Below are 10,949 nucleotides of genomic sequence, written 5' to 3' on the forward strand. Positions count from 1 at the left end.
TTATGATTTTTAGTCTGCCCACTGCCATCTTGTATTTTTTTTTTCTTTTTGAGACGGAGTCTGGCTCTGTTGCCCAAGCTAGAGTGCAGTGGTGCGATCTCAGCTCCCTGCAAGCTCCACCTCCTGGGTTCACGCCATTCTCCCGCCTCAGCCTTCCGAGTAGCTGGGACTACAGGCATGAGCCACCACACCCGGCTAATTTTTTGTGTTTTTAGTAGAAACAGGGTTTCACTGTGTTAGCCAGGATGGTCTCAATCTCCTGACCTCGTGATCTGCCCGCCTTGGCCTCCCAAAGTGCTAGGATTACAAGCGTGAGCCACCACGCCCGACCCTAATTTTTTTTTTTTTTAAGAAATGGGAGTCTCACTATGTTCAGTCCAGGCTGGTCTCAAACTCCTGGGCTCCAAGCGATCCTTCTGCCTCAGCCTCTCAAAATGTTGGGATTACAGGGGTGAGCCAACACACCTGGCCTGCACTCATATTTGTAAAGAATATGTTTCTACTTCTATTCATTGACTTTTCTGGTTTTGGCATCAGATGGTGACTTCCTAAGGAACGTGAGGGTTAGTTTTGCTCACGCTATGCACACACACACACACACACACGTATGCACACAGCTTTTCCTTCCCCATTAAATCAGTGGTCACTGGTTACCTTGTTATGCTAGTCAGTAGGACCCACAGCTGAGCCATGTGTTAGAGCTTAGTTACATTTCCTTTTTTGTATACTTTTCTTTCCCTAGACATATCAACTTCCTGTTTTCTATCTGTTTGCTCGTTTGCCTATTTCTTTGTATATGGAAGTCAATACCCAGTTCTTGAACCAGATGTAACCTCATGGTGCAGCTGAACCCATTGGGTCCTAGTTCTTCCCTGCTCCAGCCTGGAAGGGTTACTCTGTCCTGCTGCCAACATCCCCCTTCACCATCCTGCAAAGTCCCTTCCTCTCTCTACTTAAATTCACGTTTTTGTTAATTCATTCAATAAATGTTATTGAGAACCTGCTGTGTGCCTGGCAATCCTCTAAGCCCAGGGGTTGGCAAACTGGCCTTTGGACCATTCTGGCCAGCCGCCTCTTTTTGGAACAAAGTTTTATTGAGCACAGCCACACTCATTCACCTGAGTGTCGTCCCTGGCTGTTTTTGGCTGGACAACAGCAGAGTTGAGGAGTTGTGGTAAAAACCGTATAACTCACAAAGCCTAAAATATTTATTATCAGCCCCTCACAGAAAGTTTGTCAACCCCTGCTATAGTACTAGAATCAGAGCAGTGAGGAAGACAGACAGATCCCGCCACTGTGGAGCACACAGGTTGAGGACCAGAGGCGATGAGTGCAGCCCATGTGCTAGGGCGTGGTGCCACTGTCTGATGGGATGTGGGCACAGGAACTGGTGAGGAGGTGGCCACCAAGTCCCTCCCTGAGGTAGCGGCGTTGGACAGTGGCAATGCTGCTTCTCTTCTGGAGCCTCTGGGCTGTTGGTGCTTCTTTCTGCTTTTCTTTGTCCTTTCTACTTCCTATGTGAAGAAACCACTTGATTTGGCCTCTAGCATTCCCTCCATTCTTTTTTTTTTCTTTTTTCTTTTAGATTCAGGGGTACATGTGCTTGTTACATGGGCATTACATGCGTAATGGGGGGTGGGCTTCTAGTATGCCCATCACCCAAACATTGGACGTTGTGCCCCCAGGTAACTTTTCATGGATGGAGCTGGAGGCCATTGTCCCCACATTCCAAACCTTGCTTATTGTCTCCATTGTGTTAACATGTTCGTCAGTCCCCTTGTTTCCTACAAACTTGGAGTTAGATATAGAAGCTTCACCAGATTCAGAGTCACTTTTGTTAGCAAAAAGCATCTCATAGACAGTGCTATCTGCTTCCATCAGGAACCATGCAGACCCGCCTGTCGCCTTGCTCGCCTTGTTTTTTTGTTTTGTTTTGTTTTGGTTTTGGTTTGTTTCTTTGTTTTTGAGACGGAGTCTCCTCTGTCGCCCAGGCTGGAGTGCAGTGGTGCGATCTCAGCTCATTGCAAGCTTCACCTCCCGGGTTTATGCCATTCTCCTGCCTCAGCCTCCCGAGTAGCTGGGAGTACAGGCGCCGGCCACCACACTCAGCTAATTTTTTGTATTTTTAATAGAGACGGGGTTTCACCGTGTTAGCCAGGATAGTCTCAGTCTCCTGACCTCGTGATCTGCTCGCCTCAGCCTCCCGAAGTGCTGGTTTTACAGGCGTGAGCTATCACTCCTGGCCTTTTTGCCTTGTTCTGTAATGTCTTTGCTTCCCCTGCCCTCCTCCAGGTGATGCAATTTGGACGGATTGATGGCAATGCGTATATTCTAGACTTCCAGTACCCGTTCTCAGCCGTGCAGGCCTTTGCAGTTGCCCTGGCCAACGTGACTCAGCGCCTCAAATGAAGAGACTGGTGTGGGGAGGAGAGAGATGCAGAGAGCCTTTGGAAGAGGTCTTCGGAGATGCCAGAGGAGCCCTCAAGGGGCCGGATACCTGGGAGGACCAGAAGCCAACAGCGAAACTGGAAAAGCCCAGCAGGCCCAGGAGAGGGTGCTGACCTGTGGTCACCATTTATTTGGTTGGGCTTTATTACCTTTTATTGTCTGTTCTTTTCTTCTTTCATTTCAGTGGCATCTGGAAGCAAAGAGTGCTAGGCACCTGCTGTTCTTTCCAGAAACATAGCTTGGCTGTGGTAATGCTCTACTGGGCCCTTCAGAATGAAGACAGACTGCCTTAGAGCCTGCTATTCTTTCAGACATAGGGAGGATGCATTCTCGTGCATTTTCCTTCAACATCACCACTAGTGTAAAAGCAAAAAGCTTTTACAAAACACAGCCCAAAATTCTGAAGATACAGGTTCTTGGGGAACGGGGTGGGGACAGCATTTGATTTACACTAATTATGTTACTCCCCAAAAGGTGACTTAATTAACATCGGGCATTTGGGCAGACACACTGTGTTGGACCAACGAAGTAGGATCTTTACAGGGGTGTTCTCACCAGGTAGAAATGTGATTTGCTCATTGAGGATGTTGGGGAAGGGACGAAGGGTGAAGAAGAAACTGCACATATACACGGGTTCACATCACTCTGCAGACAGCAGTGTGACTCAGCGTATGACTTGTAGCAGCAGTGTGAGGGCTACCCTCCTGTGCTGAGGATGTTTACATTGAAAGCCTCCACTAGTTTCATCGTATGTCAAAGTTCTGTAGGATCAGTGATGATCATTCAGTATGACTGGTTCTGGGAGAAGGTGAGAGACAAAAATGGAAAGATCCTGGCCTGTGGTAGTGGTAGCAGTTTTCTCAAATAATGTGGTAGCAGTCACTAGATCCCCACATGCTGAGAAACAGCCTCTACTCTCTCTGCCCCTTTTACTTTTTAATCTGGAACACATTACTGTAAACGTGATCTTTCCCGTGAGATATCCTGTTCTACGCCTTCCCATTCTAAAAGTGTGGATGAGGCTTGATTTAAAACCACTCCTTTTCTCCTCTTGGCTACATTAAAATTCAGTTGACTACAAATGCTTTCTATCAAATTATAAATGTTACCAAAAAAATGTTAAGTGTTCACCAGGGTATTAAAATACATGAGTATGGTCAAATCTTTGACAAAATGTTCATGATCTTCTTTAAGAAAAAAAGTTGTTTATTAACTGTACAGACTGTTTACTAAGGAGCTAAACCACTGAGAAAACGTTGTTAAAATTATACCTAGGTAGTTGGTTGATCACACTTTGTTAATTGTATTAAAAAAAAACTACCTAGAATATCTCTTCCCACTTCCTCCTCCTCATGAGAACCTGTGGGCAGTGTTCAAGCCCTGAGGACAAAACCCAGTGTTGTTTGTTGTTGTTTGTTTTTGTTTTTGTTTTTTCAGTTATTCTTACCTGTGATGTTGTTTAGGATCAGGCCCCTCTCCTGGGCCTGCTGTGCAGGAGCCTGCACAGGAACTATCTGCTGGTGTTGGGTTCCAAATCTGGATTTTATTTGGAAACAGACAAGTAGAAGATGCTACAGAAAAGTATTTTCAAATGTAAAAGTTTTTTTAATCCCCTGTTTTAGTTAAAAATTACAAAAGAAACCGACCCATTTTTTTCCCAGAACAAGATGACATGACATCACTCCTGATTCTCTCCAAACCCCAAAGAAATACTGACGAGGTTTTCTGATATGGCAAAGGACATCTCCCATCTAATACCAGGGTTTCTCATTTATATTTAAAGTATTGGGCCTGATATTTTTAGTGGGTGCATTCTTCCAGAAAGAATTTAGCAATGTTATCAGAATTAATTCTTTTATATGAGTTTCTGTAGCTTGATATGGTGTTTCAGTGCTTACTAGTTGTGCAATAATGGTTATAGCCTGTCAGATAATTTAAATGCAATTCCCCTGTTTTATTGTCTAAGAGATAATTATTTATCTTGCTTTTCATAATGTTCTTAGGAATTATTTTGTTATGTTTTGGTGAGTTATGCCCATTTTATTTATTTAGAAAAACAGTATCTTTGTAATGACTTACTTGGTCGCAGTATATTTTGCTGCAAGAAATAGGATATGACAGAGGTTTTTTTTGTTTTTTTTGTTTTTTTTGACACGGAGTCCCACTCTTGTCACCCAACTGGAATATAGTGGCACAATCTCGGCTCACTGCAACCTCTGACTCCAGGGTTCAAGTGATTATTTTGCCTCAGCCTCCCGAGCAGCTGGGATTACAGGCACCCACCACCACCCTTGGTTAATTTTTTTGTATTTTTAATAGAGATGGGGTTTCGCCATGTTGGCCAGGCTGGTCTTGAACTCCTGACCTCAGGTGATCTGCCCATCTCGGCCTCCCAAAGTGCTGGGATTACAGGCGTGAGCCACCACGCCTGGCCAATAGAAGGTTTTTTGCTGGGCAATTTGTAACTTTTCTAATTGGGAAAAAATTCATATTAATCATTTAAAAATCTTTTTTTTAAATTTTGTGTTATTGATTATATACAAAGGAGACTTTTTTTTGAGATAACACTCAAATACTATTCACTCTTCTTTTGAAAATTTTATTTTTATCTGAAAATGTGATCTGAAATAAAAAGGGGAGTCCTTTTAGAATGAGAGTAGCCAAGGAAAGAATTACTAGGTAATAAGCTTCACTTTCTGTGTTCTAATTGCTTTTGAGATATAAAGACCCTGAAAAAGCCTGTTTGGAACCTGATTAATAAGAGCAAATATAGGGGAAAATCCTTGAAATGAAAGTTACAAATGTATGTGAGAAGAAAAAAATGGATTTTTTTTAGCAAATAATTAACTAAGCTTCTAAATTCCTAGCTCACTCCCCAAAAGGCATTTTTCCCCGATGGAGGCACAGGCTTCTGTCTCGGATGTTTGGCGCACGTGAGTTTGTACCGGAGTGACCCCAGCAGCCACTGCTCAACTCCCCTCTCCCAGAGGCCTGAAAAGAGAGGCTGCCCTCCTGCGCCAAGGCAGGTGTAAGCTGCGGGCTGTGCACTCCTAGTAGGGTGACTTTTCACTTAATGGTGGTGGTCTTATTTTCAAGTACTATTTCATTCAGTCAGGCTCTGTTGACTAAATACGATGAAAATTTATACTTTATGCAGGAGATTTCTAAAAATTTTATGTTTATTAATAGTTTATGAATATCAAGATACCTCATTGAATCCCTAAATTTAAAAGCAGCCCAGTAAAAGGTTAACTGTATAAAGAATCTATGACTTTTTGAGGGAAGTATGATATATTAACAAATATAACCAATTCTAAATTTGTTTTAGCTCTAACCTCATCAAACCAAAGGCACAGATTTGTGTACAATATACCCATTGAATGTATATCCTGAGAAAAACTGGGGCCAAAGAAGCCGGAAAATCTCAAAGCTCTAATGGCAGCATAAATCAAAGAATTTTGCAGGCTAATATTTTTTATCCGTAGTCATTGCCCCCTTGTCAAGTGTCCCACAAGGACATGGAAGAATCTGTTATGTTCATCCTGTACTCATAGCAAAAAGTCAGGAAACCCCAGGGTCAAGCCTGCTCTGCCACAAGGTTGGAGGGTGATCTTGGGCAAGTCCCTGGGGCTGGCTAGGCCTCCATTTGTCCATCTGTGAAATGAAAGGGTCAGCCTGGACAACCCTCTAAACTCCCTTACAGCTCTCACAGCCTAAGAGTGCAACACTAAACAGCCTCATTATTCCACTTTTCATGGGAAGTATATTTCACAGCATTGCCTTTGTGGAGAGAAATATTTCTTTTCCTGTGTTAATGAGCTATGTACTGAATATAAACCAGTGCATTTAAAGTAATATCTTTAGAAAATACACCTCTAAATGCATTTGGAATTGTGTTCTCATAGAATACACAAAAGTACTGATTCTAGGTAAGAGGAGTCTCCATGTGTGTGCCCTGCTTAGCTGGGTGTCCATGAGAACAGCCCTGAAATAAGTCACTACTTGTCCCCAAAACCACAGGAATATATACCTAGGTCACCTCAAATTCCTGAGTGTGCTCTGCCATGTTACACAGTCTTCAAATTCAACAGATTTCTTGAAAAGGAAAGTTTGGCCCAGTAACTGTGGAGAAGGAGTCCATGGTGTTGCGGTGGGCCTGTATCATTTGGCCAAGTCAATGGTTGTAAGCAAAGTTAGTGGAGACAAAAATGTGTCCAAAATGTCATTTGAGTTCCTGGGATTTCTGTAACAGCACACAACTCAGAACTCTTCAGCATTTGTGTGATTCCTTACCTCTGGCTGATAAAACTCTGATAGGTTGTGGCTTACTTTGTTTCCATTTTCTTTGGCTTTGTGCAATTTTTGTGTAACTTGTACCTATATTTTCTGTTTACAGTTCTTTTTAAGGGGAGGGGTAGGGTTCTAAGATCTTGTTGTTTATTGTAGATAAAAATTTTTTCGTGTTGTAGAAAAGCATGGGTTATGCATTTGACTGAAAAAGGCACTGTATTATTTACCAAAGGGGTATTGTTTTTGCATTTGTTTATAAATGCATTATTTTGGTACTGTAAATTTGGACATAATTTCTGAGTTTATTACTACTGGCATTTTCTTTTTTCCTTTTTTTTTTTTTTAAACCATAAGTGCGCGATGCAGGTGCATAGGTCCCAGACCAAACTAGACCACCAGCATGTTCATGTCCAGACCTCGGCAGTGGCGTGCACTGCTTGTGCACCTCAGTTCCTCCAGTGTTGGTTTGTTTGTTTTTAAATTCAGCATCCTGCTTTGTTTTACTCTACAAGCAAGATCTGTTGTGATTCCCAAATGCGTTTTAATGAGCTCATCCTTATTTGCCTCTCTTCTTATGTATTTTGTGTATTAGATTGTGCAGGAGATATTCTAGAAGGCATTAATGGTTTGCATTGAAAACGATGTGGTTTGTCCAAGTTATTTTCTGTCTTTATTATTGAGATGGATTAATCTCCTTATTTTTTTCTTGATGATTTGAAGTTGTAAGAGTTGTCCAGCTATTGCTTAATAAAATTTTGCAGATCAAAAAAATTGTGTGCAGAATTCCTGAGCCTTGTGAGGAGAAATCACCTCGCTCCATTGGCATGACCCCCCCACCCTCAGTTGCTTCCTGGCTCTCTTGGTAACTGCCAGCAGCTACTCGAGCCCCTGAGACCGTGGTCATCATGTTGCCCATTTGGGGAAGTCAGAGATTGTGCTGTCTTCTTGATGATCTGGTTTGCATTTGGTTTTTCATGGCTTTTTAAAAGAGGACTCGATTGAAAGTGCGTCTACATAGCACCTAAAGGTCAGAGTTGCCAAATATATTAACATCTTTGTTAATTTGTAGGAAACTTAAACCTAGGTTTTAAGCAATTCGACTCTTAAGTGCTCATATGACTGTTAACTGTTGTTGTTCCTCATGAGTGCTTAGTGAGCCTCCTTCCTCTGCCCTGAAGTTCCCTATGACTATGGGAGGTGGGAAGGTGGCATGGGAGGTATATCTGTGATAATACATGTGTACATTTACAGAACTACCTTTTTGGTGTTTTTCAAAGAATAAGGAATCAATTTTGCTCTAACCTAGCTCCCAACACTCACTGTAGAAGAGAAATAACTGTCTCATGGAGATTGCATTGCAGTTTTCCAAGGATGAAAGATACTAACCACAGCCAAATCTCAACTCCGTTATGAAGTGGATACCTTTTGCCACTTTTTCAGAAGAAAATGGAAGCAGTGAGAGGTTGAAATTATTTCTGGATTCCATAGACAAAAACCAGTCCTGAAACAGAATCCAAGATTTCTGGGTCACATTAATGAATAGACCTGGTTTATTCCCAGCTTCTCACTCTGGTGTGTGGTAAAGATTTGCCTGTAATGAGCTCTGAGCTACTTACACTTACTCATCTCCCATGAAAACAAGTATTATAGATTGGCCACCCCTGCCCCTCATCAGGTGAGCTCATCCGCTTTATAGAATGAGATTTGAGTCCTTGTTACTGAATTCTGTAAAGAGTGAACCTTCGGCTGACCAGTTTTATTACTCACCCAGGCTTCACAAAGGAGCCAGTCTGTGTGGATTTGTTTCCCTACACTTCCTAAAAACAGCTGCTTTATGCGCTGAAGAATAAGAAGCCATTCATTTGAAGTGCCAGCGCATTTCTTTTTTTTTTTTTTTGGAGACAGAGTCTGGCTCTGTGGCCCAGGCTGGAGTGCAGTGGCCGGATCTCAGCTCACTGCAAGCTCCACCTCCCGGGTTCACGCCATTCTCCTGCCTCAGCCTCCGGAGTAGCTGGGACTACAGGCGCCCGCCACCTCGCCCGGCTAGTTTTTTGTATTTTTTAGTAGAGACGGGGTTTCACCGTGTTAGCCAGGATGGTCTCGATCTCCTGACCTCGTGATCCACCCGTCTCGGCCTCCCAAAGTGCTGGGATTACAGGCTTGAGCCATCGCGCCCGGCCAGCCAGCGCATTTCTTGAACCCATTTCAGAGTTCCTGTCTGAGCGATCGCTTCAGGTAAAGAAGGTGCCTCACCGTAAGTCATAGGAATTTTTTTTTTTTATTTTGCGATGGAGTTTCGCTCTTGTCGCCTAGGCTGGAGTGCAATGGCATGATCTCAGCTCACTGCAGCCTCTACCTCCCAGATTCAAGCGATTCTCCTGCCTTAGCCTCCCGAGTAGCAGGGATTACAGGCGTGCACCACCATGCCCAGCTAATTTTTGTATTTTTAGTAGAGATGGGGTTTCGCCATGTTGGCCAGGCTGATCTCTAACGCCTAACTTCAGGTGATTCACCTGTCTTGGCCTCCCAAAGTGCTGGGATTACAGGTGTGAGCCACCGCACCTGCCATCATGCCTGGCAGTCATAGGAATTTCTTAAGCTTCAACCACCGCTCAGACAGCGTGCAGACACCTTGCAAAGCATCTTGCTCTTTGTCCTCTGACCTGCCCATGTGTTCTTCCAGGTCACTGTTGGGAATCCCAGCATCCCATTTGCCACTTAGCTCTGGCTGGCTCCCAGGCTCTCTCCTGCACCCAGTGATGGTGCAGCATCCTCACTGCAGGCACAGCTATGGGATAGTTCTTGTCCCGGGAAAGAGCGGGGAGCTTGGATGATAGAGGCAACCAGTCACGTTGCCTTCTCCCAGTTGTGCCAGTCATTTCCCATCGTCTTCAACCCTGAGGGTATATGGGTAGAACCTAGTGTTTCCTTTTTCCACTCCTCCAAAAGTAGAGAAGTGCCCAGCCCTGACACCATTCCCCTTCTGTCCTGGGAACCAAGGGTCTCCATGTCCCCTGTTGTTTCATCCTCCAGCTCATGTGAATGGTCTGTGGTTCATCCTTTCACATGAATCAACTCGGTGTGTCCTGTGTCACCTTAAGGGTCTTCTAGGAACCACTGATCAGAATCTTGCACTTTCACCCAGTAGCAGGAGCATTTCCTTTTATTTCAATGTCTGGGGTCACTGAAACTGGGGCTTGACCAGTGTTATATTTTCTTTCCCCAGTAAAAAGGCAGGCAGTCCAGACACCACAGTATGTGCATGACACACTCATGCGCTCCTCCCGCCGCCAACCCCTATGAGAAGGAGACACACCGTCGAGTGATGAATTTCTTTCTGTGCTTGAGTCCATGGGGTCCCCTTGAGTCCCACTTCCTGCCTTCCTCAAGCACCTGCTTCTGACTGCAGGAGGCTCTTCTGTCCCAGGATTGTGTTTTCTCACCAGTTTCTCATCAGTTTCCTTTGTTACAGAACTTCAGAGAAAACATTCCTCTAATAGAAAGAGACTGCCTTCCTCCACCCTTTGGAACAACCACCTCCATCCTAGGTCCCATGTCTTGCACTGGTGGAAGAAAAGTCTCTTCTTCGCTAAGTGGTTCCTTTGATGACCTTATAGATTCAGGCAGCTTGGGAAGGGAAGTTTCTCTAAAAGCCACAGAGCATTCAGCTCATGGAACCCTCAGGATCCCTGCCCATCTTAGGCCACATGAAGTCAGCCTCGCGCCCCCAGCCCATCTGTTCCTGTGCACTGCACTCACGCCAGCGGGTCTCACCGTTGCATCCAGGGTTCCCTCCCACAGGATGAGCTTGTAAACATTCTCTTTTTCTAACACACACACTTGCCATCAGGTGCTAATGTAAGCCAAGCCGAGCTCGTAGGAGGATGGCAAGAGAATGAGCCCAACAGTCTTTGTGGGAGACACAGGCCACGTTTCTCCACAAACAGCTCCCAGGAAGAGCGGATGGGTCAGACTAGACCAAACCAGCCTCTTGAGAACACCACACTGCCCAGATCCACTTAGTGCCTCCGTGAAACCCACTGGTTAGAGTCCGCCTGCTAGGCAGCCAGAAGCAGCAAAAGCCCAGCCCCTTTGTCCCATTCCTGACCTGGTCCTCCACACTCACTGTGGCAGCAGCACAGGCACCCAACTGGGCCACAGCGAGCTGGTGGCCATGTCCCTGGCTCTGCTAACTTGGCCTATCTCATTTC

The 10,949-nt window shown here is 44.5% G+C and overlaps 1 protein-coding gene across 1 annotated transcript in view; it reads left to right on the plus strand.

Moving 5' to 3' along the window:
• TULP4 (tubby like protein 4) overlaps window positions 1–7,509 on the plus strand; it is a 219,632-nt gene extending 212,123 nt beyond the window's left edge. Inside the window, exon 15 of the mRNA XM_011952762.1 lies at window positions 2,293–7,509. Coding sequence (XP_011808152.1) covers window positions 2,293–2,409 — 117 coding nt within the window. The 3' untranslated portion in view covers window positions 2,410–7,509. The remainder of the gene's footprint in view (window positions 1–2,292) is intronic.
• Window positions 7,510–10,949: the final 3,440 nt, after the last annotated feature.

Source organism: Colobus angolensis, unplaced genomic scaffold (genome assembly GCF_000951035.1).
Source record: "Colobus angolensis palliatus isolate OR3802 unplaced genomic scaffold, Cang.pa_1.0 Scaffold35, whole genome shotgun sequence".
NCBI classification, from domain to species: domain Eukaryota; kingdom Metazoa; phylum Chordata; class Mammalia; order Primates; family Cercopithecidae; genus Colobus; species Colobus angolensis.